At 42.7% G+C, this 27,540-nt stretch overlaps 1 protein-coding gene across 4 annotated transcripts in view; it reads right to left on the reverse strand.

Moving 5' to 3' along the window:
- Nucleotides 1-2,196: 2,196 nt before the first annotated feature.
- Nucleotides 2,197-27,540, reverse strand: part of PLA2G7 (phospholipase A2 group VII) — a 48,345-nt gene continuing 23,001 nt past the window's right edge. Inside the window, exons 2-12 of one of the 4 annotated variants that reach the window (XM_075201331.1) lie at nucleotides 24,103-24,224; nucleotides 20,377-20,529; nucleotides 17,417-17,567; nucleotides 16,671-16,764; nucleotides 14,908-14,976; nucleotides 13,098-13,251; nucleotides 11,803-11,916; nucleotides 10,537-10,628; nucleotides 9,065-9,235; nucleotides 6,165-6,313; nucleotides 2,197-3,474 (exon numbers count right to left, since the gene is read on the reverse strand). In XM_075201331.1, coding sequence (XP_075057432.1) covers nucleotides 3,362-3,474; nucleotides 6,165-6,313; nucleotides 9,065-9,235; nucleotides 10,537-10,628; nucleotides 11,803-11,916; nucleotides 13,098-13,251; nucleotides 14,908-14,976; nucleotides 16,671-16,764; nucleotides 17,417-17,567; nucleotides 20,377-20,529; nucleotides 24,103-24,162 — 1,320 coding nt within the window. In that variant the 5' untranslated portion in view covers nucleotides 24,163-24,224 and the 3' untranslated portion in view covers nucleotides 2,197-3,361. Of the gene's footprint in view, nucleotides 3,475-6,164; nucleotides 6,314-9,064; nucleotides 9,236-10,536; nucleotides 10,629-11,802; nucleotides 11,917-13,097; nucleotides 13,252-14,907; nucleotides 14,977-16,670; nucleotides 16,765-17,416; nucleotides 17,568-20,376; nucleotides 20,530-20,875; nucleotides 20,964-24,102; nucleotides 24,225-27,540 lie in introns of those variants that run through there. The other 3 variants (XM_075201332.1, XM_075201330.1, XM_075201333.1) reach the window with 3 other exon arrangements.

Below are 27,540 nucleotides of genomic sequence, written 5' to 3' on the forward strand. Positions count from 1 at the left end.
GGACAACTATATGGCATACTCTGAATAGGGGGGACAACTATGTGGCATACTATGAATATTGGGGACAACTATGTGGCATACTATGAATAGGGGGAAATAACTATCTGGCAAACTATAAATATTGGGGACAACTATGTGGCATATTATGAATATTGGGGAATAACTATGTGGCATATTATGAATATTGTGGACAACTATGTAGTATACTATGAATATTGGGGACAATGATGTGGCATATTATGAATAGGGGGATGATTATGTGGCATACTATCAATATTGGGGACAACTATGACAAATAGGAGGGGGGACTCTGTGACATACTATGAATAGGGGGGACAACTATGTGGCATACTATGAATATTGTGGACAACTATGTGGCATACTATGAATAGGGGGGACAATTATGTAGCATACTATGAATATTGGGGACAACTATGTGGCATACTATGAATAGGGGGAAATAACTATCTGGCAAACTATAAATATTGGGGACAACTATGTGGCATATTATGAATATCGGGGACATTTATTTGTTGGTCTCCTTACTGTACACACGTTGCCAACCCCTGCTCTATGGAATGAATGGGCACAGACTCCCACAGAAACACTCCAACATCTTGTGGAAAGACTCCCAAGGAGAGTGGAAGCTGTTATCGCTGCAGAAGGGGGACTAACTCCATATTAAAGTATATGTATTTGAATACAATGTCATTACAGTCTCTGTTGGTGTAGTGGTCAAGCGTCTGAATACTTCTGTCCATATAGTGTACATATTTAGCATGAACACTTGATTTCTGGAAGAGGGAGGAGCACTCTGTGCCCCAGGGGCCACCATAACAAGATTCCGCCTGTATAGCTCTGACCAATCGACCTCCTCTATATTTCTAGCTACTCTCTAAAAGAAGCAACAATCCGCATTTACCCCACATCTGTGTACAACCCCTTTAGAGCGGTGTTCACCATACAGTTGGATGGGCCACGATCTATAAGGCACATGTGAAACACACAGGTTACGTGGAAACACCACACAGCAGCTTCTGAACTGATTGCAATGGAGCTCAGACAAGTGTTTGCTATTTAGGAAACTACAAGTGGTTTTACATCTGCTTGTGGTGACTTCTTCTGCGTGTAAGAGAAGATAATACAACGTCCACTAAGTATACTAATCACATATCCCTGTGGATGGATGAATGAATTGACATTACTCCCTGTAACTTATAAAGTGTCTTGAGTAGGAGAGCAGCTTTAAGGACAGGTTACTGCAGTTTGGGAGGTCACGGTTGTCGGTAATTTTTTGTTAAACACATTGATTGGAGCAGGCGGTTATGATGTCCATTGGAAACAATGTTTTCCATTTTCAGACCTTATTTTTTTTTTGTGCATCACACTAGAGTTGTAAAGATGAACACAGCACACAACACTGACAGCGGTGGGTGAACAGAGCCCTGATCAGTTCATGTCTGTCTTTCATGCGCTGAAATGTCTCAGCTGAATGAGTCCTGTCCAACATGACAAACTGACAGGACTCCAAATGCAGCTGAGAAGTGGTGACACATGGACATCACCGTCTCCTGAACTGGCTGGTCTAACAATCCTGCTTCTGGCATCTATAGCTCAGTGCTGCCCAAACAGAAAGTATAATGACACCTTTATGTCAGCAAAGGTTGAGAGTTTAGCAGTTACAGGAATCATCTATCACTTTAAAACAAGTATCATCCTGTTTTTAATCAGTTCAATTTTAATTTAGTGTCTGACCATACAATATTAAATTATATATATTATTTACTGCTTGAAAACTCTGTATCCTGATGCCCCAGAGATATGTGTTGTGATGTTTGGCGACAGATGTTATATCTCAGCGACCGTGGATGGAGCAGGTTTCATCTTCTGAGTTGTACAGGACGAGCTCTGTCCCGTTTTGCCGTTCACACCCAACCCAGCAGAAATACTATTAAAGTGCGGCACAGTTACGGTTCCAGCGGCGCACAGAGGATTGTCGGGGGGGGTTTCCCCCCGCCGACCCAAAAACAAACAAAAAAACGAGAGAGAGCTGCTGCGTTTCGCCAGCGCTGTCCTATACAGCAGCCGCGGCGCTGTATAGGACAGTGGCCACTTAGTTAGCACAGGGGGGGTTTCTAGAGACTCAGAAACCCCCCCCTGCGTGCGCCACTGGGTTCAGCATTGACGCACCGTGCGACAGGCACACAAATTGCGCCTTTTATCCCAAAGACAATTGCCCCATCTGTACACACTGGCATTCAAGCAGTGTACTTTGTTTTTGTCAAATGTTATGACCAATGAAAATACTGTATTCACCATACATAGACAAGAGCAGGGGGGGGGTACAGGTGCCCAGCAACCCCCCGTAAACCAGAATTACTGCCTAAAATATGAAGAAAAGCCCTTGCACTGAGTACTTTTTTCAAGGTAGTATTATTTATACATTTTGTACTGAGAAGGGCATTTATATAACATTACAGTCGTGGTGTAGTTATATACACAGAAGATTTATCAAAGTCCTGTATTTGCCCCTACAATTGTGGCTTCATGGCCCATCCTTAGTAAACAGTTTCTATTGTTTAGAGCAGAGGCAGACGGCGTGAGGTTAGTCAGTTGCTGTAGTACTACAAGTTCCAACATGCTTTACAAGCTTCTGGTTGCCTAAGCTTAGCCCAGAAGCTTTGATCTGAATGGATGGCAGCGTGCGTATGACTGTAGTCGCTGACCAAGCTGCCTAGGTTTAGTGGTACAGTCGTTGCAGTATACCTTGTATTATCAGTGATCAAGTTCCAACCGTTCACATTTACACAACAAGCTCAATTATCATAAATGTCTTTTTTTGAGCACGCAGACCCTGAAGTAACACAAATCATTGTTTTCAAGCATGATTAGTTAGTTTCACTGTAGTGTATTCTTCAGCATTCATATTTACAGTTGGCATCTTAGTATCTGGAAAACATGTATCCCTGTTAGATAAAGCACCATACAAGCTGTTTGAGGAACAGAAACATCTTGGAGTGCAAGTCATTGTGCCGAAACACTGACTGTGTTCTGCTTGCTCTGCGCTGTGAGTTCTTGAGGACGAACTCGGTTCCGCTACCACTGAGGGTGAAGATTATAGGGAATGCAGAGAGATCATAAACCATTCTACAAAGAACCTGACACCACAGCCAATAGCAATCCATGATGGACAAAAGTTAAAACTTGTAAAATAAAAAAAAACGTTCTAAAAACAGGTTCTCCACCGGTTTGTCACTAATAACGTGGCAATTAATATGTTCCGTGTATGAAGTACATGTTCCTCCGCTGGTGATCACGATGGCAAAGTGTTGCAACACTGGTAATGTGCTACTGACGGGTGTCATTTGGAGGAGTCATTCTGTGTTGAAGGTAGATTAAGGTTGGTTCCAGGAATGACAAATTCTCCTTCGCCCTCAATGAGAGGATCCCACTGATTGAAATCCTTCTGAAGACCTGGCCAATGAAATAGAAGAACTTGTCAAAAAACTGATGTTTGCTTTGCTTGGCCTGATTCAAAACATAAAACCAATATTTAGAAAAGCCCACCGTAAACGCTACAAGTTTCACATCCGTCTCCCGCCTCCCCAAATGCTTTTTGATCTGTATAATCCCTACTTTCGTACACTCATTCTACTAAACTATCTTCACTAGAGTTAATAATGGTCTATCGGTGGTTCCCAAAGTGTGCGCTGCGGCTCCCAGGGGTGCCACGGCGCTGTCACAAGGGTGCCGTGGCCGGGAAGAGAAGAATAAAAAACAACAACAAAAAACTTACCAATCCACGTGGCGCCCGGGACCCAGCATCCTCCCTCCTTGCTTCTAACAATGTCGGGCGTGACGTCATCACGCTCGACATTCAGTGACAAGCGGCAGGAGAGAGGATGCAGAGGGGGCACAGAGTGAGGGGAGATGCAGAGGGGGCACAGAGTGTGTGGAGATGCAGAGGGGGCACAGAGTGAGGGGAGATGCAGAGGGGGCACAGAGTGAGGGGAGATGCAGAGGGGGCACTGAGTGTGGGGAGCCGCAGAGGGGGCACAGAGTGTGTGGAGATGCACAGGGGGCACAGAGTGTGTGGAGATGCACAGGGGGCACAGAGTGTGTGGAGATGCACAGGGGGCACAGAGTGTGTGGAGATGCACAGGGGGCACAGAGTGTGTGGAGATGCACAGGGGGCACAGAGTGTGTGGAGATGCACAGGGGGCACAGAGTGTGTGGAGATGCACAGGGGGCACAGAGTGTGTGGAGATGCACAGGGGGCACAGAGTGTGGGGAGATGCACAGGGGGCACAGAGTGTGGGGAGATGCACAGGGGGCACAGAGTGTGTGGAGATGCACAGGGGGCACAGAGTGTGTGGAGATGCACAGGGGGCACAGAGTGTGTGGAGATGCACAGGGGGCACAGAGTGTGGGGAGATGCACAGGGGGCACAGAGTGTGGGGAGATGCACAGGGGGCACAGTGTGAGTTTGCTGTAAATTATTCTTTGACAGAAATATAATTAAAAAAAAAATATATACAAATATATTCTTTTCCCTTGGATTTATGTGTATTATTTTACAACTAAATTAAGTATTTCTGTCCTGACCTAAATACATTTTACGTTTTTCTGACCCAACCGCTTATAAAAAACGGGACTGCTCGGTTATTATTTTGGAGGGATGTCTTGAAAAAATTATGGAGACTCTAAGGGTGCCACGAACTGCAAAAATTTGGGAACCCCTGGTCTATATAATGATAAATACCAAGGGCTCCACTTGCTTTTTATCCTCTTTTGATTCTTTCCTGATCTGTTACCTCAGGGTTCCGTTTAGGGCCTTCTGCTTTCCTCTATACACTCCAGCTTGGGCATTTGGCATCAATTAACACATAGGGGTATATTCAATTGTTGAATATCTCGCGGCGTTAAAACTATTACCAGTATTACGGTAATAGTAAGCTGGATTTCAGCTCGCAGCTCCCTGAGAAAAGTACCGTAATACCAGTATTTACGCGCACTATTACCGTCTTTACGGTAATAGTGCGCGCGCCGCGAGATTTTTGGCTATAACGCCAACAATTGAATATGCCCCTTAATGCGCAGTTATATCTGTCCACAACTGACCTCTTCACTTAATTTCACTTTCTAATGTCTTACAACATGGGTGGCAGTGAGGTGAACATAACTAATTCTTCCCCGAACTCACTCATGTTCTCCTATTTCTTTCTTATACACAGGTGCCCAAAACGGCACCCCAATATTTAAGGTGCCACCGAACAAGTGATTTATACAATGGTAAAATTACATTTGCTTCTGTGCCTCATTTTAGGCACCACAGGATTTTATTTGCTCCTCTTGCAGCAGCCGCCTGACATTGAGAGCTACTGCTCAGTTTATTGTCCACTAAGTACTTTTTCATCTCGGATAACCCGATGGTATATCATATAATGTATAGGGAGCACAATTATTGCCACAGCCGTGCAAGTCAGCTTTTCCTTTATCTCCTCCAGTCAATTTCTGTAGCATATACACATATATATATATATATATATTTATATATATATTAGAAAGACTTTATAGGGTTAGACTTCATGGCTTTATTTAGCAGATCACCTGTACCCTCTAACTTAAATGACAAAAAATACTCTCTACCTCTCCTCTGTCCCCTTTAGTTCTTTCTTATTTAGCCGTATTGTTCCCTTTTTATTCCTAGGACAATTGTTGCAATAATCTATATACCCGCAACACTTATTCAAAATATATACAGTATCCTATATAGCCTTTGTGGTTTCCTGGAAGAGAGCGTTATTACAGTAAATCTGCTAAAATGCCTGTACGAGCTGTTCAAAATGAGTCTTTGAAAAACTTTTTTGCGTAGCCCCTTACACGAGATTTTATTAAAACACAAATCTATATTATATATACTGCTTCCTAAATGCCCCTCACCTATACATAATATATCTGTTTTATTAGGTCTAATATAACCCCCCACCCCTTCTGCTCCATGGACTTGATAAACATCTGTTTCTTCTGAGAGAAACAGCTAGTTCAGTATCCCGATGTCCAGCCATGAGGACTGGACGTTGTATTTGCAATGGTCAGCGGATTTCATCGCTATGCTTAGTAAGACGCTCCTATCTCCTTACATCCCGTCTGTGGCTACTCACCTAGATGTCTCTGCAAGAAGGCTAATGTCACATTAATAATGATGTCCATTCCCGTGTACGGATCGATATCTCCCTTTAACTTAAATATTTTCCCCATCAAGTAGCCGGTCAGAAATGTGAAGTCGGGGAAACTCTGGTGCACGGTGCCCCTACAGAGGTAAACAGGAGGGAAGATCAGTACAGAGCTCCTGGTATACACAGGGCAGTCTATTCATAACTGTGCATTGTAACATAAACTCTCCATAATAGCAATAATGGCGACAATGAAAAACAAATGTTACGACAATGGAGCCTATGTATCCACCAGAAGCCACTGATGTCACTTAGAAATAATATACCGGAGTGATATCACTAATTCCTGTGTATGTGTTAGCTGTATTTTCAAGCAGACTGTTTCAGCCCACAGGACCGCCCATACTGGGTTTAATAATACAGTGGATAGAAAACGGAACGTTGACAGTTCCTCTGTGATTACATTGTGTATATCTCTGCTCTTACTGTCGGCAATGGAGAGACTGTTGTTGCCATTAGGACCTGACTGTGAGCAGCAAGAGGCAGTCAGTCATGGAGGACCTTTCAGGAGACAGAGAACACATTAGAAGATTTAAGAATCATTTAAGAACGATGGGTCTCAGCAGAGGGAATAATGCTCTTTTTAATCAATATAAATATGTGAGTTTCGTGTTAACTGAGACTTCTATGTTCTCTGTATGAAGGAGCCCAAGAGGCACAGACACATCCAAAGGGGATTGCCACTGTTCTGCAATTAAGGACACCTCAATGCAGCAGGGATCTGCTGTTTCCTGTGTCTTACAATCTCTGCTGGGCAAAAGCTGTACCAGAGCCAAACACGGCAATCATCCAATCAGAAGCTGAAATTTTACTCTGACTCTTCCCTCCTGCAGCTCTCATGCAATTACAGAACTGTCCAGCAGATGGCATCATAGATACCAGGAGCCTGAGAGATCGCAGACTATCCCCCACCAATGTGCTAATGTGGTGTAAGACACAGGGGTGTAGCTGGTCCAAAAACTGACTCATTGTAGGAGACAGCAACTGTGTCTTGTCCCCATTAAGAGTATACTAACCAGCAATCTGTTTATATTATGTAGCTTTTCTATCTGGAGTTAGGGACTAACTGTAACAAAATAACATTTACATTCATTTCTAGGCTAAAAGGAGCAGGGACAGTTACTTAGTATAGGTTACAAATATTAATGTGATATAGCTGAAAGCTAAAATAGTTTCTGTTACTCAAGTTTGCAGTTAACAAAGGAAGTCACACCAAGTAAGTCAAGATACTGTTAGGGCCTTGTTGATGAAAAACTAAAGTGTGCTCTAAATGTGTTTTACAATCTATTATACTGGTAGCGTTGCGTTACTGCATGAGAAACGGCTTCTGTTGTGTTCTCAGATGGTAAAGTCTGCATAGAAATGTCAGAATGCAATGGTGGAAGCCAGCCCATAAGAAACCATACATCTTATTTTTTGATTCAAGCTTTTAGGGGTACCAAAGTAGTACGGAAGCCACAGACTGAGAGTTATATAGTGGAAGGAGCAGGGTCACCCAGCAGCACAGAGTATAGCAGGAGATGAGTGATGTGTTAGTGAGGGCAGGGCTGCATGTGACAGGGGCAGTGACATGATGTGAGGAGGGGAATGAAGGCAGCAGGAAGCCACAGACTGAGAGTTATATAGTGGAAGGAGTAGGGTCACCCAACAGCACAGAGTATATCAGGAGATGAGTGATGTGTTAGTGAGGGCAGGACTGCATGTGACAGGGGCAGTGACATGATGTGAGGAGGGGAATGAAGGCAGCAGGAAGCCACAGACTGAGAGTTATACAGTGGAAGGAGCAGGGTCACCCAGCAGCACAGAGTATAGCAGGAGATGAGTGATGTGTTAGTGAGGACAGGGCTGTATATGACAGGGGCAGTGACATGATGTGAGGAGGGGAAAGGAGGCAGCAGGAAGCCACAGACTGAGAGTTATACAGTGGAAGGAGCAGGGTCACCCAGCAGCACAGAGTATAGCAGGAGATGAGTGATGTGTTAGTGAGGACAGGGCTGCATGTGACAGGGGCAGTGACATGATGTGAGGAGGGGAATGGAGGCAGCAGGAAGCCACAGACTGAGAGTTATATAGTGGAAGGAGCAGGGTCACCCAGCAGCACAGAGTATAGCAGGAGATGAGTGATGTGTTAGTGAGGACAGGGCTGCATGTGACAGGGGCAGTGACATGATGTGATGAGGGGAATGGAGGCAGCAGGAAGCCACAGACTGAGAGTTATATAGTGGAAGGAGCAGGGTCCCCAGCAGCACAGAGTATATCTGGAGATGAGTGATGTGTTAGTGAGGACAGGGCTGCATGTGACAGGGGCAGTGACATGATGTGAGGAGGGGAATGGAGGCAGCAGGAAGCCACAGACTGAGAGTTATATAGTGGAAGGAGCAGGGTCCCCAGCAGCACAGAGTATATCAGGAGATGAGTGATGTGTTAGTGAGGACAGGGCTGCATGTGACAGGGGCAGTGAATTGATTACACCTGGTGACATTTTGCTCATCACAGCTTGGCTCATTTCCGAGATCAGACATATGAAGTAATCACTAGACGTTTGTGTCATGTTCTCATCCAGCATACCTTTATATAGAGGTAGCCAGATTAATGTCAGAGTGACCTCTAGGACCATCACATCTCTGAAATGATTGGCTGAGCTGGATTTCAAGGTGTAGTCACAGTTAGACTGCTCCAGATGAGCAGACTTCCTTCTGTTGTATCGTACGCTCCTTCTATACATCACTCACCCACATGAAGGTTCCGTTCGTAATAATATGCAAATACTGACCCAGGAAGCGGCAAACACCGTCCGCCAGATCCGCACTCACGGAGCGTAAACTTACTTGATAGTCATCATCTTCCTCTCCACTCTGGTGGCGTCCATTTTCTTCATGATCTGTACGTTTTCTACCCACTGGAACTTTTCTGAGTTGACGAACAGAACGGGCTGGTGGATGGCGGAGAATATCTCATCTCTCAGAGAGAACATCCAGGCGTCTAGGGCCACCGCACACCTAGAACCGGGGAGAACAGATCTCACACCGCGCTCGAAGTTCAGCATCCTGTAATGGTTTTATCGCGGCATTTCCTTTGTGGAGTATAAAGCACTGGGGTTTTGTGGGGCCTGTAAGAAGTATGTTTGTACCCCAAAACCTGGGCCTGATCTGAATGTGCTGAAACTGTGCTGTTATTATAGACAAGTGAGGGGGTGTCCACTGTGGAACCCAAAAATCCGACAGGATGCCACAGGGGAAATTGAAAGTATAAAACTTTTTTCACTTCTAAAGTGTGTTAAGTCTTATTGGCAATAATCAGAATATGCACTGACTGATACACAATATCTGTGTCTGTATATGAGCTGAGGAGTTCTGTGATCATAGACAGGATGAGGATGTAATCCTAATGCTTCTATACACGGCACTGGAACATACCACATAAGCTTCTGCTGTGTGTATAGGTGACATGTGACACTTAATGTATAAAACTAATATAATTGGTTATGTCATCACCCTTTATTTATATAGCGCCAACAATTCTGCAGGGCTGTACAGAGAATATCTGTCACTCACATCACTGCCTGATTACAGTCTAAATCCCCTAATACACGCACACAGATAGGGAGATACTAGGGTAAAGTTGTCAGCAGCCAATTAACCTACTAGTATGTTTTTGGAGTGTGGGAGAAAACCAGAGCACAACCACGGGGAGAACATACAAACTCCACACAGATAAGGCCATGGTCGAGAATCAAACTCACGACTCCAGCGATGTGAGGCAGAAGTGCTGACCACTGAGCCACCGTGCACACATCACTTATAATGCTCTTGAGCAGAGAAATGCATAGGTCTATTATTGGCAATTATGTATTATAAGGATATTCAAGGTCACCTAAGAGGTCAGTGTTCTGTTAAGAAGCACTTGATCATTGTCTGTGTGCATCTATATGTCTACAACTCCTTGGTGATGTCTATTATCTGTATAAATCACTAATTTATTTCTGTAGTATAGATCCAGTAAAACACTATACATTATTTTGTAGTCTTGCTGTGGCTGATTATAACAGTAAGCACCACATGTATATACGTTATGTATATACGTTATGTACCCTGTAGGTGCTGCTGTAAGCTTTATGATTTATAAACACTATTTTTCTGGTATTAGAGACATGGACCTTGTAAGTAAATGACTACAATAATAATGTTATAGACTTATCCAGCTATAATTATGTGCTCTCCTGTGGTGCGTGTGGGTTTTGCATTTTATCAGTATAAAACCTGACCTGACACCTGTTTCTCATTTTTGGAGAACTACTTACCTGAACCTCGGGTCTCTGCCAAGAGCTTTGATTGCCGTCGCAGCCCCAAAAGAATGCCCAGCCGCTGCCACCCGTTGGACGTCAATGGAGTCCTTAATACAGAACAGACGGGTGAATGCTATAATTAGGGTATAAACTGTCTGCAGCAATTGTGGAACTATAAGTCCCATCATGTCATGTCATCTGAAGGGAGAGGTTATGGGTAATTGACGTCAACATTGACGTCATACCCGGAAGTGGAGCCAGCGAGCGGTGGTGCCGCTAGCGCTCTGATACTATTGACTGTGCGTCTTCTGTTCTATATTTATTAAGCGCTTGATGTATATTTGGCTAGGGAATCCATGGCATACGTTATATCAGTTAATATACTTACATTGATGGTACTATATCAATGTTGTTATTAATAAGGGACCTCTGATATTAACTCTATGGCATATACCGATCTGTGATATTTTTTCACTTGTGATTTTGCCAATCCCCATTAATTATCATTTAGCATGGGGCTGGTATTTTAGGATATCCCTGGCAAGAGCGCTTCACACATACCTTAACCAGGCAATCCTAGGTGTTTGCCACAGTCATTTGGGGCGCTTATATCTGGTTATTATATATGTTTCTACTTTGTCCTACTATCAGATATGGACACTTAGAGACATACAATTTCATATTACCTGGCTCCACTATCCCTAATTTTAAATACACATTGCTCTATCTTTTTTTCACCATATTCTATCTGTTTTTAAATATTTCACTTTTTTACCAATGAGGTTGTATACCATCATCTAGATGGATATGTTTTCCATTTATTAATAAAGGCTTTTTGCCCGTAACTATTTAGTGGTAATTATTGAATTTCCTTTCAATGTGGATAGGAGTGCTTCCAAATCCCTTCTTTTTCTAATCCCTTTTTAGAGGGTAGTACTATGCAAGCTGCCTAGACTTTGTCTTGCACTGTTTCTTTAATCAGTCTGTGCTTTATAGAGGCATAATTGCTTATTGTAGAAAAAAAACCAAAAAAAAAAAACTACTATAGGTTACGGGTAGGGGACAAAATAAACCAAAAAAAAAATCTCTCAGTGTATCAGTACTCATGAGAATGCAGCCAATAAATTCACTGGTGCCCCGCCGTGCCTCAGTGATTTCACTCGTACCTCGCTGACTGATGGGTGTTAGTTCAGACCACACGGTTTCTGTCTGCACAGTGTCTCAGTGACAGGTGCACCATAATGTGTTTCGGTGACCCCGGTGGTCTTGCTCTGTACTCACCTTTAATAGAAGCCAGTTAAAGTTGGATGGTAACGCGTTGGTGACCGGTTTCCCAGCATTGAGATCCAGCATGAGATCCAGGGCTCTTAAACATTCATCCGCTCTCTTCTGGACCTGCACATACAGGAGGACGGGGTGAGTGAGCAACGCGTTTCACCTACATATTGTATAGACTGGATTAACAGTAATCACCAAATGTATGGAGAGTATGAAAGGGAAGTCTTAATGCTAGGAGAGGCATGAGTACCTCATGGCTCAGTGACTTCACAGGATATCAGCTGTAAAAAAACCTGTGTGGAACAGCATGCAAATTATTTGCCTACCTGTATGCAAGGCGGTCCCAATTTTCCTCCAAATGCACGTTTACAATATGATTATCTTTGTGACACCTTGTACACAGCTGGATTTAACTTTAAGCTATTATTGGACATTCTTAAAGAATAAAACACATTTTAATGCTGATCGCCCAATACAATAATGTAACTAAAGCATTCACTTTGTGTGAGTTTTGATATTATCTTCCACGTTCAGATGTGTTAATGGTGGGTACAATACAATAGGTCATTAATTACAGTATGCTGCAGGAAAGGTTTGGAACCTATTATTGAACGCGCCTTTAGCGCTCTGATAACGCAAGGAAAAATAATGTTGTGATTCAGTAGAAATCATTGACATCACTGAAGCACTTCATGAAATCGATGAAACATTCCCCCAGTTCTTACTAAACCAAGTACTTCTCTGGGGTACAAACCCTAATTCCCCTTTGCTCCCCTCCTCTTGCCGTAACATGACATAACACACTATTACAGATGTCAAACGCCCAAATACGTATATCGCTAAATTAATTTGCAACAAACTGATGAATTTTTTCGACAAGCCAAATATAGACAGTATTATTAGGTCAACAATTCAAATGTCGACAGTATTAAATGGATAGGATTAGAGATATTATTGTTGACCTAATAACACTGTTGACATTTCGATTGTTGCCCTAATAATACTGTCAACATTTTGACTTGTGGACCTTATAGTACTGTAGACATTTGATTTGTGGACATAATAATACTGTCTACATTTCAATTGTTGACCTAATAATATTGTTGATTGTTGTCGTCTTTCCACCCTGTCTATATTAGGGTGTCGACCGTATAAATGTCACATGTACCACACCCCGCTAGGAAACAATGAACACATGAGGAATGAAAATGACAATGATGTTCTCTTTTGGCAATTTTTTACGTTTAATTAAAACACCCGATGATCCGTGTGATAAAGACAACTTGTCGTATTCGTACCTGCTCAAACCTGAGAGGGAATTCATCCTCCCCTGCTTTCGGGGTCTTGTTGTACATCCAGACCTCCTCCAGAGGTCCACACTCCTCGTCTTCCTCACAGGGGTCGGCTGAGGACCTCTCACGGAAATAAAATGTTGCAGATGCAGATTCATCTCTGTCACAGAATTATATGCTATTAGTTTCTGTAGCACTGCAGCCGTCCTATGGTAACATTTGTAAAGTGCAAGTGTTGTATTTGTTATCAAAGCCAAGAAGCGCACCCTTACCGGCCAGAAGGCAAACTAAAACTACAAGAGGAGCGTCTCATATACCAGAATGTTACTTTGGGAGTCATGTTAAAATTTAACACTGGTTACACACCTCCCAGTATTATTATAGTTTATTTGTAAGGACCACGGCTTACTGCAGCCCCACATAGTGGGGAAAACAGAGACATACATAAAACAGGGACCTACAAGGTAGACAATATAAATACACACTTGAAAACAAAGGGTATGGAGGACCCTTCTCATTATAGAGCTTACATTCTAAGTGGAGGAGGGCACAGCTGAAACAAGAGGAGCAAGTGTGGCTCAGAGTGGAGATTGGGACTGGTGTGAGGGTGCATTAGTGTGTGTAGTATATAGGGAGTAGGGTAAGTTCTAATAAAGAGATGGGTTTCCAGAGGGTGTATAAAGATTTGAAGGCTGTGGGAAAGTCTGATTGAGCGCGGTAGAGAATTCCATAACTGGGGAGCAGCACGGGAGAAGTCTTGTAGGCGGGAGTGAGAGGTAGTTACCAGAGACGGGACAAGGCGCAGGTCAGAGGTAGATCTAAGAGGGCAGGAGGGAGATTTGAGATGTATGAAGGGGTAGTATTGTTGAGGACTATATAGGTAAGGGTGAGCAATATGAATTGGATATATTTTATATATATTTATTACTCAAATTCCTGCTAAAAGATAACTGAACCACATGAAATAGGTCAGTCTCCTGTAATGGTTCGTGGAGTGCAGAGCAAACAGCAGCTAATCACATTATTATGTATATACACATATTATATATGACATAGTGCGCTCCCTACTGTAACATATAGACATTACTATTCTCTGCAGAGTTCTGTCACCATATAAAAGCATGATCTTGAATACTTTTATACAGGTCTGAGAAATCTGAGGTGACTTCTAATATCTGTAATAATATATAGCAGAGGAAGCATTATTCCTTAAAATACACACATTTTACTAATGAACATTGAAGTGATGACATCAGAACTAACCAATTATAAGCGATGACACCAGAGCTCACTGTTTACACAGATATTACATGTACTACAGGTGCTTAATACTATACAAAATAATCTTTGGGTACTGTATATGTTTTTGAAGTTCACTCATCACCATACAGTGGAGCCAGGCAATATAGAACACATAATAAGGCAGTTTATCAGTTCACTAGGGGAGAGATTGATCAAACCCTCTAAAAAGGAATAGTAGAGGCGTTGCCCATAGCAACCAATCAGATTCTAGCTGTCATTTATCCTGTACATTCTGGAACATGATAGCTAGAATCTGATTGGTTGCTATGGGCAACACCTCCACTTTTCCTTTTTATATGGTTTGATCAATCTACTCTTAGGAATTAGTGGCATCATTGATGCATAAAGCACTGTGGTGAGGGAGACTTTTTGTTTTAATGATGTTACTAGTTTCTTGTGAATTTATAGGCTGCATTCTAATTCAAACTCCAGAAAAATGGCTGCCCCCTGTGTGTGTGTATGTGTTTTCTGGTGGATCCAAATGGCAATTTAAGTGACTAAATTGAGCACCTACCTGTGTTCTACTGAAGCAACTACAAATCCTTGTGACGCCAGCCCAATGCAGACAGCCGAGTACAACGTCCTGTAGGAAAGAATCACACAGCATGACATCAGATGTAAATAAATAAAATGTGACATAGAGGACATCTTCCATTACTTTACTATGTAACCTTAGAGGCCACTTGCAGCTGAACTACAACTGGCAGAGCATGCTGGGAACTCAGGTTCACCAAGAGCTTAAACAGCCAAAGGTTGCTACATTATATCTGACTAGAGACTTGGAGAACCTTCTGATAACTTTATTGGTTTGCACGTGACCTCCTACATCTTTAACTAAATACATTGCATTTATCTTTCGGATTCCTTCCAATGACTTTTTGTAACAAAACGTTTTTTTTCAAAGTGCAAGTAAAACACTATATTACTAAGCTGAATAATATACCTGAAGTGCTTATACAGCTAAATACTGTAAAGCCATCATGCTGTGGCCCTTTTCAGAAGGTGGCCATATTAGGAGGGAGGGGCTTCTGTAACTGAGCAGTCAGAGTGCGACTGACAGGCGTGCACTGCATGTAAACTGGTTATACATAGGGGCAGGGCCAGTAATGACCATGCTGATCAACAGATTGCATGTTCAGCTATTTGATCTTTACGAGATCTGAATCAGGGGCAAACGCAGAATTTGTAGAGGGGGATTTCCACACCACACAGCCAGAGGGCGTGACCAGCATGTATGGGGGCGTGGCTTTAATTTTAGTGCTTTGCTGCTCTCCAACTCTTCCTATCCCCATAATATACATGGGCAATGCTGTGTGGACTACTGTTATGTGCACACAGCTCTCCCTTTTCAAGCAGAGCCGTGTGAAGCGGGAGTAGGGTAGGGTCCAGCCACTTCAATTATACAGTGCACCAGGCTTGGAGGGGGGTTTCCAGGTACTATGCCTATGCTGATTAGGACATGTCCTTAAGATGTGATAGGAGGTTCAGGTGTCTGTAGTGAGATGGAAGGTCTGACTTTATTAAACATTACTTCCTGAATAGATCAATAGTGTGATGTCAGGTTAACACTGAAGTATTACAATCATATATGAAATGTTGGGGATTTAATGGTCCTTTCACTTTCATTACCATTAGATATGACACAGATGAGTTCAGCTATGTGCACTGGATACATGTATACACACAGCATTCCTATGTCATAATCAAGGATAGATCATATAAAGGCCTTGGTGAAAGACACAGTATACAGAAAAATAAAGCAATTGCTGATGGGAAACGCCTTTAGGTTGTCATTATAAATAGCCTTGTGTACAAATTCTTCTCTCCTCCAACAGAGAACTTGCATGAAGCTTTCTTAAACTTACATAACACATTCAGACGACTTTAGCGTGCACATACCCTCCTGCAGCTTATACTGCATACATAACTTCTACTTCCCTGTTCCTTATCTGCTTTTTAACAGTTTACTTTTATCATCGTGCAGAATCTGTTAGAGCTGCGCTGGGAGATAATTCAGCACTGTTCGGTTCTATGAATACAATTATATCCAGAAAGAAGCTTAGTGGTGTGTACCAGAGCAAGAACAATCAATGTACCTGATAGTATAACTACAAGGATGGAAAGCACAGAATGAAAGAAAGAGCATTAGGAAAAGTTTCAGGAGAAGGTGTACGAGCCATTAAATTATAGTCATCTGAAAATTGAAAACTCTTTAAATCTCGCTAATTAATAGTAAAATAATGTATACAGTAAAATACATTTTAAAGCAATTGTTACCTGAAAGCTCCGAGGCCGTGGGAGAATATAACCAGGGGGTATTTTTCTCCTGTCTTGAAAGGTGCGTTCAGCTTTGCAGGACATTTTACAGAACCTACATATAACAGAGAACTGCTGTCACTATTCCCAACAACATGAACAGTACATTCACCTTAGAATCAGCTCTGCATCCTATATCTGTAGACATTTGCCCATAGCAACCAATCAGATTCTAGCTATCATTTATCTAGTGCATTTAGAAACTAGAATCTGATTGGCTGTTAAAGGCCAACACCTCCGCTTTTCCTCTTTTGAAGTTCTACGATATGTAGAAGGCACTTTAACCTCAACATTTTCCAAATAAGGAGCATGTGACTACCTCCACTTTGTTACCGTCTGTTGTGGTTACAGAGCCCCTGGGCTCATTATGACATCAATTACATTTTAAAAGACCCACAATGATGTCATACCCGCGCCCTTGTATTATAATGGGATTATCACACATGAATAAGATTCACAGAAAGTGGAGTTATATAAGTAAACTAACCTAAACTGTATAGGACCATCAGCATACCACAGGTTCATTATTTATACAGGAAGATTATACACTAGTTACATACGTGGTATAATTTCACTCTATTACAGTTCACCGAAAAACAAATGTGCACAAGATTCTCTGTACAAAAAGACCACATACTCTGTGCACTTACATTGTAACTAGTAATATGAGTTGTAGAAACAATAAAGGAAAAATCTATAAAACTTACCAAAATAATTCCTGAAAATGAAATCAACTACTGTCCGGTTGAGCTTAAGTGTGTCCGCTAGGCCGAGGTAATACTCCCTCCTGGGGATCCACACAGCTTCTTCATATTCATCGCTGTCTACACATGGGTAGAACAGCCGAAAAAAACTTCCCTGTGGATGACAAAACAGACACTTAGTTCTGTGCAAAACTCCGGAATCACAGGAAAATGATGCTAAAGAGATAAGTTAATTTAAATGGGGCCATTCAGAAGGGTTTCTAAGGAATAATGGAGCCAGACAAACAGGATTCCTGTTAAGATTGTCATTTCTTCATCACAGGACTCTTTTCTCATTCACTTATAAGAGCTGATGGCATACGTTAATGTGGGCATAATTGTAATCTCACACTTTTATGTGCCCGTCTACCAGCCTTTTATTTATGTACTTATGTAATACACTTATTACTCTTATACAGAGACTAACACATTATTTGTATTAATAAGTAATGTGACAATATGGAAACTCACTCACCTACATTACATATTTATTTTCCTTATTCCCAATTACCAGTCGTAAATGACTCATTAAATAATAAACATCTCACAATGATATGAAGCAAACGATATGTTGTGCAACAGAAGTGCATTATTTGTTGCCTAGTCATATATACTGACCTAGTTACATAGGTAATGCAATAAGCAGACTTTATATATTAGAAGACAGCTGCCTCTAGTTTTAAGGTACATCCTATGAGATACTGTAATATGTGGCACAATATTACCAGCCCTAATAGTGAAACATTGTTTCTTGATACATATTTCCCCTATGTATCAGGCATCCCTACCATATCTAATAATCCCTATGTTGTATTACAGAGATTCTACTTACGGAGATATCAAGTTGTACAAAGCACCACTTCACCCAATAACCCAACACACTGTCTTTCTATTCATTCTTAAAGAAGAATTCCACAAAAAACTAAGAATTCAGTTGTGTTTGGAGTTCCCAAGGATACGATAAACAGCCTTCACCTCCCTCTACTTGTGCATTCATAGAACAAGCTTCCCTGCATTGCACACAGAGATATGTCGGTCGCTATGGACTGTAACTTCAGCATCACATGTCAGGGGCCCGTCCACACAAGCATTATCTTGTAACATTTCATTTGTCGTCTCTTTATTGTTTCACGGAACTTCCGAGCCAGGTGTATAAATCCCGTCCATGTGGGCAGGCAGCAGCATCATCAATTATTTATATGAATGTATTCTTCAAAGGCTGAGACAGGGATTCCTTAAAGATGTAGAGCCTGATTCAACAAGGCACCCATACTGAGCGCAATGTGTGTTTGTATTAAAAAGCATGTAATCTGGCTCTACGAGCTCCCAAATTCAACAGATAGCGATAGATACATGTGCTGATCAATACGGGTGTAGGTCTACTACACAAGGCACGGCAGGATACGTCATACTTGCCAACTCTCCCGGAATGTCCGGGAGACTCCCACGGACTCCCGGGAGAGCTGGAAAATCTCCCGCATCCCTCTACTGCCGTCACAAAATGACGCGATTTGCGGCGAATCGCGTCATTTAGGCTCCCCGAGACAAAACGTCACTTCCGTCGCGGGGGCGGGATCAAAATGACGCGTTTGGGCCACGCCCCCTCCCGGAAAGAACTTGCCCAAAGTAGGCAAGTATGGGATACGTCCAATACCTATGTGGATTATACATTTGCCAAAGAGCGCAAAAAAAAACCTATTCAATTATTGTCACCTCTTAATAATATAGTCGTTAATGATAAATACGTGTTTTTAGATTTATTTTTTTCCAAGAAATACATTTATGCTCAGTAGACAATAAGAACATCCTAATAAAATACATTTTTACAGTTGCTCCTTTTTGCAAACACATGTTATAGCATGCAAACCAGACGATCATCACTACTGAACAGCACTTAGCCCTGTAGCTGGAGAGTAGAAAAACAAGTAACTTTGAGATGCCCAGAGCTGGATTCGGACGTGGCTGCATGCGCTCGAGTTTGGCACGTCCTTACTGTACATTGACTGCGGAAAAAACGCCCCTTCCCAGCTCCGCTAACTCCCTGAAATTGTAGGCTGTAGTAAGTGTCCTTTGTGCCCGAATACAGAATGGACAGGGCTGCATTTACTGGTGTATGGTCCGGTTCTGAGCATTTACAGGGCGATTTTGTGTACGATACGCTCAAAATCGGCAGATAGCAGCACGGTGGCTTAGTGGTTAGCACTTCTGCCTTACAGCACTGGGGTCATGAGTTCAATTCCTGACCATGGCCTTATCAGTGTGGAGTTTGTATGTTCTCTCTGTGTTTGCGTGGGTTTCCTCCGGGTGCTCCGGTTTCCTCCCACACTCCAAAAACATACTAGTAGGTTAATTGGCTGCTATCAAAATTGACCCAAGTCTCTGTGTGTATCTGTGTGTATGTCTGTCTGTTTGTGTGTCTATGTGTGTGTGTTAGGGGATTTAGACTGTAAGCACCAATGGGACAGGGACTGATGTGAGTGAGTTCTCTGTACAGTGCTGCGGAATTAGTGGCGCTAAATAAATAAATGATGATGATGATGATGATACGTGTCTTGATGAATCAGGTCTGTAGTGTTCACTTCTCTCTCAGATTTAAATAATAAACACAGCCTTTGACAGCAACGGTCCAGGAGAGGTTTGGAATAATATTATGCACCTTGATGCTGCGCTTTAACGAAGTATCAGAGAGTAAATCTCCCAATACAAAATTAATTTCCTTACGGTGTAGCCATTGCCAACACACAGCGGAGGCAGCCATTACTTTGTACCCATTGCCAATGCACAGTGGAGGCAGCCATTACTTTGTACCAATATACCCAACAATACAGCCTCACCCATGGACCTGTGACATCCCTGGTCCAAAGAAAGGTCCAAGGTAACGTAAAGGAAACATTCCCGTGAAAACAAAAGGTTAATTCCTGTACCTGAACGGTGTGATCGCTCATCATGTCGGAGCAGCCCACGGCGTGGGGCCCTCTCCCTTGGGGTATCCCACAGAACTGGACACTGCTGTAACTTCCCATCTTCTCCGGTGCTTTATGATTCCCAGGCCGGCTGCCCGAGGGCTTCTTCTGGGCCTGAGAGATAAATGACTTGTGGTTAAGGTCACGTGTACAGCACTAATCTATGTAAACCTCACACATAACGTATATACAGCACAGAATGCAGACGACATATAAGGACAGAACGGAAGACTGGAAATAACTCAGACTTAGTTGTCCCTCTCCTATCAAACTCCTACAATTCCCCAACCAGCATTAAGTAAGCGTCACGTTCACTATATTACTTGCACTTATTTACAGTAGAAATGTTGGGTCTCATTTAAAAAGCCAATAAAGACTCTATGTGACATGACGATATATGAGTGATATAACTGCAGTAATTACACAGAACTAAACCCGTCCCTCAGGCTCTCTGTCTCACCTTCCTACAGCAGCTCATGTTCGGGTGAAGGTGTTCTCCTATCTGAGCCAGCAGTGTGTGAGAGGCTCCCTCTGTACTGTGAGCACCGGAGGAGTCATACACAGGGGGCGGGGCCAGTGATGTCACACCAGCTTAAATGTCTGGAATGCCGGCTCCATGACTGTGTCACAGAGCCACAAGACACTCATCTTACTCCAGCTATCTGTGACGGAGCGGGTTAGGCAAGTTATCAGCCTATATCTATGCAATTTTCAAACACTTTGGGGTGACCGTGGTCCCTTAATCTGTGAAATTCCCATGATAATTGTGAGATTCTTTCATTACTCTTTAATTTAGTCGATGAACCTGTTTAATAAGAATGAGCAGCTTGATGGTTAAGTGCACACCTTGTAAGATAGGGAGAGTAGCTGGAGATCCGCGTTCTGAATCCCACAGTCAACTTGTTTTGCCCTTCACTAAAATTAGATGGTAAGCTCTGCATCGCTTGGAAAGCCGTATCTGAAACATTCCGTTTAAACCGTTCTATATGACTGAGTACACAAGTACTGGCCTATCCCTGACCCAAAACAGCCTCACATAAGCTGTAGATACAATGTATCCTACAAGGAATGATTCCTCTTTAATATTAATATATCTTGTACAATGTAGTGTTGGACTATATGGAAAAACAACAGTCTGACCATTTTACAATTACACCTTTTATTCCCCTAACCATTGTTGTTAGATGATACACAATATTTTATTACTACAATGTGTAAACCATCAAAGATACACAGAAGCTATGAGGATTCTCTCTGTTACCCGAATGGAAAATATCACAGGAATTAACAGACCGGTTACATTCTAGTATTTAGCAGATAATTAATGGAATCTAGCGAGTTGCATTTGTCTTACAGAGATATGGAGCAGAGAGAAGGTTGTTGGCATTGGCTAGTAGCCTTGATCAATGGTCTATTCATCAGTAGGTAGGTAGGTAGGTAGGTACCCCCCCCCCACCCCCCAAAAAAACCCTGCTATGGGATAGTCGGCATTTAGGAGCTGGATTGGCACCTGATGTGGTTTTGGTGGAAAGACTTACACATAGGGTACTAGTTATCAATAGAGATGTTCACTGACCCCCGTGTTTTGGTTTTGGATCTGGATTAACTACGTGTTTTGGTTTTGGCAAAACCGCCCTCGTGTGTTTTGGTTTTGGATCCCTATTTTTTTCTAAAATCACATAATTTGGCTCTTTTTCTGTTCCTACATTATCATTAACCTAAATAACATTAATTTACAGTAATTTCCAGTCAATTTTTGTCAAGTGACAAGAACACTGCTACCCCTCCTGTTTCTGTGTGATCAATGGCACTGAGCAATGTCACTAGAGAATGGAGAGTGACAAGAACACGGCTACCCATGTTTCTGTGTGAGCAATGGCGCTGGATCTCCTGGGGAGGGAGGTACTTATGGAATCCAAAACCCGTGAGATCCAATGACGCAATGATGATGTTTTGCCTCTATTCAGATCCGAGGACGCACGAAAGTCCCGAGCTGGCTCGCGAGCCTACTCTGATCCCCTAAGTTCGGGTGGGCTCGGTTTTCAGAGAACCGAGCCCGAGCATCTCTAGTTATTAATAGGATAAAAGCCCTTCGCTGCCTATTTAACAAGGACAGCGGCAGTACAAGTAACGCCGTTGTATTCTGATTGTTACCGTCATATTAGGTTGGTACTAACCAGGAGTGCCCACATATATTATATGCGAGTATGGGAGATCTACCCGGATGTTCGGCCTTTACGGGAGAATGAGCAAGTATGACCTTATCTAGTGCTCTGAACGAGGATAATATGACTTGGAGAAGATATTAATCTGTGCTGCCACTTCCCTCCTTCCCTTATTCACTACAACAGAACTTAGCAAACAGCGGGACGAGCTCTGCAACCTTACAGATTGTATTTACATAATAAAGCAACAAAACATTACAACAGTGTCTTGCAAATACATTGTTATGATCAACTAGTGGATATGAATGAATGAAAAACGTGGTTGGAGAAGAAGGAAGTGCGGGTTGTGTACTGCCCTGTTTTTATGCATTAATGATTGCAGAAATTAAACAGTCTACTCTTATAGCAGCTTACCCACAATTATTAGGTCTGATTCTGCATATTTAACATTTGTGTGGAAAGAGCTTGACAGGAACTTGTAAATGAGTTATTTTATTAACAATGTGATGTTGTCAAAACTCTGCAGTCTATAAATGTATTTGACTTTCTTCACACCTACGTATGTTGTCCAATTAGAAATGTAATGTGTTTGACTCGCTCAACCCAGAAACCCTAGATCTACTGTCAGTTCCCAGCTTTTGTCAGGAAACATCAATAATGTTTATATGACCCCACAAATATGAGGCCCGGCATCACCTCAAGTTAAGGATCATTATTATTAAGTTATTATTAAGTGACCAATATAATTGCAGTACACACCTGATTCATTAAGGAATGTTAAGCAAAAATTTGAGTAACTTTTCTTACTTAAGTTCTCTGGACAAAACCATGTTGCAATGCAAGGGTTGCAAATTAGTTTATTGTTTTGCATATAAGTTAAATACTGACTGTTTTATCATGTAGCACACAAATACTTGATAGCTTTATTTTTACACTGAAATATAAAGTTGATCTAGGACATGCCCTACCCCCAAATAAAAATCTGCCATCACATTTTAAATTTACCTCCCCCTCCAATGCAACATGGTTTTGCCTTACTTACTTACTTTTGCTTAACTTTCCTTAATGAATCAGGCCCAATGAGATTAATATGTCTGTATTAGAATAGACATATTACTGCCGCTTTCCCCAATACATCAGTCCTGAAATATCTTCTAATTCTCCCAGGCTGCTGTCTGTAAGAACACATCCTAATGGACCTTTTTTTTTTTAGCTATAAAAACACCACGTTTCCTATGGATACAACATCCAGGAACGTTTACTTGCCGTTTTCTAAGGAAAAACAGTCTGTTTCTTTAAATACCATTCAAGTCATTGGACGTGAATTGTTGTAGCATTGTGTATCCTAAAGCACGCCTCAAATAAATTACTGAAAAACCCCTCTACATACATGTAGCCGCGAGGTGACGTTACTATGATGATAGAAGAACTAATTTGGGTGTGGGGTAATCCAAGGGAGGAGCAGTGTGACAAGCTGAAACACATAAGTTAGTAGTGGAGACAAGATATATAATTGTTTTACCCAATGCAGAATTCGGTTAAGACTGAACAAGTTTCGTGACAACCTTGTGACATGTGCCATTCCACTCAGACTCTTCCCCCAGTCTAGTCTATCCGTTCATACAGAGCCCGGATAAGAAGATCCTGTAATACAGGAATTCAATATGATGTGTAGAAGTGACAATAATCATTGCATTTTTTATAAGTAATAAAAACCATTATAAAGGTCCTCTGACCCTAGAGACTCCCCCAGTATCCTGACTCTTGGCGGCTGTATAGAACGAGGGTTGAGGTATATACTGTGAAGTAACTTTATGTGGTTTTACAGACTATATTATCATTTAACATCAGATTGTGGCTCGCACATGACTGCTAAACAGGAAAAAACAATTATGAAGCTGATCTCAGATAAGCCACTTATACATTTAATAAGTGCAGCCACAGGACATAATGCAGCATAAAAGTGTATTTGCTAATTCTCTCTTATTATGACACCGTTGAACAGAAACACGCTCATACATGTAGCGTAATTAGGAAGCATTGCAGCAAATCACAGTTTACAGCATGCGGTTTGAATAGCCTGCACCAATTTCTAAGCACATTGTAGATTTTGTACAACATTCTCTGCCAATAACAAGCTATTAACACTCATTACTAACGGCAGGATATTTGGAATAAAATTGAATTAGGCACTGACGTTACTTTTTATCCACCTCACGCATAGATAGGTGCATGCTTTCTTCCTAATTTTGGAAGTTCCTCTGTGCTAAAAGCTCTGCGCGACCCTTTGTGGGATTGATAGAAATGCTGACGGTAGAAAAAGGAAATATTCTGGTGATGTTGGTGGTGAGTAATTACAAGGTGCAGGGGCAAACGCAGGATTTGTAGATGGGGGTTTCCACTCCACGACACCAGTGGGCGTGACCAGCATGCATGGGGGCGTGGCTATAATCTTAGACAGTGCTTGGCTGCTCTCCAACTCTTCCTATCCCCATAATATACATGGGCAATGCTGCATACACTACTGTTAGGTGCATACAGCTCTCCCTTTTCAAGCAGAGCCGTGTTAAGCGTAGGCAGGGTCCAGCCACCTCAATTATACAGTGCTCCAGGCTTGGATGGGGGGTTTCCAGGCACTATGAACCCCCCTCTCCCCATTCCTTGGTTTGCCTATGAGGTGGTGGCACAAACTTCACCGTATTATATGCTGGAGGTTAACCACATTCACTGCAAATCATAGAGATAAATAGTAGAGTTACTATATATCAGGGTAGAGTGGCTCTAGGAGCCCCGGGAAAGTGCCCCCTCCTCCACAAACTTTCCTTTCAACTCACCGGCAGCCTAAGGCAACCAAGGAATGGGCAATGTGTATATCACTCTCTGTGGTGAGGGAACCAGCGATGTTGGCGAAGATTTTCACCGCTTAACACAATGTCGCAGCCCCCATAGAGGTCTATGGGAACAGCGGAAAGCTCCGGTAATCAGGCTAAGTCCGGAGACATCTCTGATTTCTCCAACATTAACCCTTTATTAAATAACAAACAGCGCTGAAAGAGCCTTTTTTCATTTACTGCATGTTGTGTATTCATGTAGTCAGAATAAAGACATTATTTTTTGCCATACCGCGTATATACTCTAGCACTGTAAAGAGTGGCCATATTTGAAAGCATTTATTATGCTCCGGTCACAAACTTTTAAATTGGCAAGTCTGCCAGAACCAACCGGCCCTTACACATGGTTAGGATGGTGCTGCCTATGGACATATCAGTAAGAACCACCCGGCCCTTACACATGGTTAGGATGGTGCTGCCTATGGACATATCAGTAAGAACCACCCGGCCCTTACACATGGTTAGGATGGTGCTGCCTATGGACATATCAGTAAGAACCACCCGGCCCTTACACATGGTTAGGATGGTGCTGCCTATGGACATATCAGTAAGAACCACCCGGCCCTTACACATGGTTAGGATGGTGCTGCCTATGGACATATCAGTAAGAACCACCCGGCCCTTACACATGGTTAGGATGGTGCTGCCTATGGACATATCAGTAAGAACCACCCGGCCCTTACACATGGTTAGGATGGTGCTGCCTATGGACATATCAGTAAGAACCACTCGGCCCTTACACATGGTTAGGATGGTGCTGTCTATGGACATATCAGTAAGAACCACCCGGCCCCTACACATGGTTAGGATGGTGCTGCCTATGGACATATCAGTAAGAACCACCCGGCCCTTACACATGGTTAGGATGGTGCTGCCTATGGACATATCAGTAAGAACCACCCGGCCCTTACACATGGTTAGGATGGTGCTGCCTATGGACATATCAGTAAGAAACACCCGGCCCCTACACATGGTTAGGATGGTGCTGCCTATGGACATATCAGTAAGAACCAACCGGCCCTTACACATGGTTAGGATGGTGCTGCCTATGGACATATCAGTAAGAACCACTCGGCCCTTACACATGGTTAGGATGGTGCTGCCTATGGACATATCAGTAAGAACCACTCGGCCCTTACACATGGTTAGAATGGTGCTGCCTATGGACATATCAGTAAGAACCACCCGGCCCTTACACATGGTTAGGATGGTGCTGCCTATGGACATATCAGTAAGAACCACCCGGCCCTTACACATGGTTAGGATGGTGCTACCTATGGACATATCAGTAAGAACCACCCGGCCCTTACACATGGTTAGGATGGTGCTGCCTATGGACATATCAGTAAGAACCACCCGGCCCTTACACATGGTTAGGATGGTGCTGCCTATGGACATATCAGTAAGAACCACCCGGCCCTTACACATGGTTAGGATGGTGCTGCCTATGGACATATCAGTAAGAACCACCCGGCCCTTACACATGGTTAGGATGGTGCTGCCTATGGACATATCAGTAAGAACCACTCGGCCCTTACACATGGTTAGGATGGTGCTGTCTATGGACATATCAGTAAGAACCACCCGGCCCTTACACATGGTTAGGATGGTGCTGCCTATGGACATATCAGTAAGAACCACCCGGCCCTTACACATGGTTAGGATGGTGCTGCCTATGGACATATCAGTAAGAACCACCCGGCCCTTACACATGGTTAGGATGGTGCTGCCTATGGACATATCAGTAAGAAACACCCGGCCCCTACACATGGTTAGGATGGTGCTGCCTATGGACATATCAGTAAGAACCACCCGGCCCTTACACATGGTTAGGATGGTGCTGCCTATGGACATATCAGTAAGAACCACTCGGCCCTTACACATGGTTAGGATGGTGCTGCCTATGGACATATCAGTAAGAACCACTCGGCCCTTACACATGGTTAGAATGGTGCTGCCTATGGACATATCAGTAAGAACCACCCGGCCCTTACACATGGTTAGGATGGTGCTGCCTATGGACATATCAGTAAGAACCACCCGGCCCTTACAAATGGTTAGGATGGTGC

The sequence above is a fragment of the Mixophyes fleayi genome, chromosome 3 (assembly GCF_038048845.1).
Source record: "Mixophyes fleayi isolate aMixFle1 chromosome 3, aMixFle1.hap1, whole genome shotgun sequence".
Taxonomy (NCBI): domain Eukaryota; kingdom Metazoa; phylum Chordata; class Amphibia; order Anura; family Limnodynastidae; genus Mixophyes; species Mixophyes fleayi.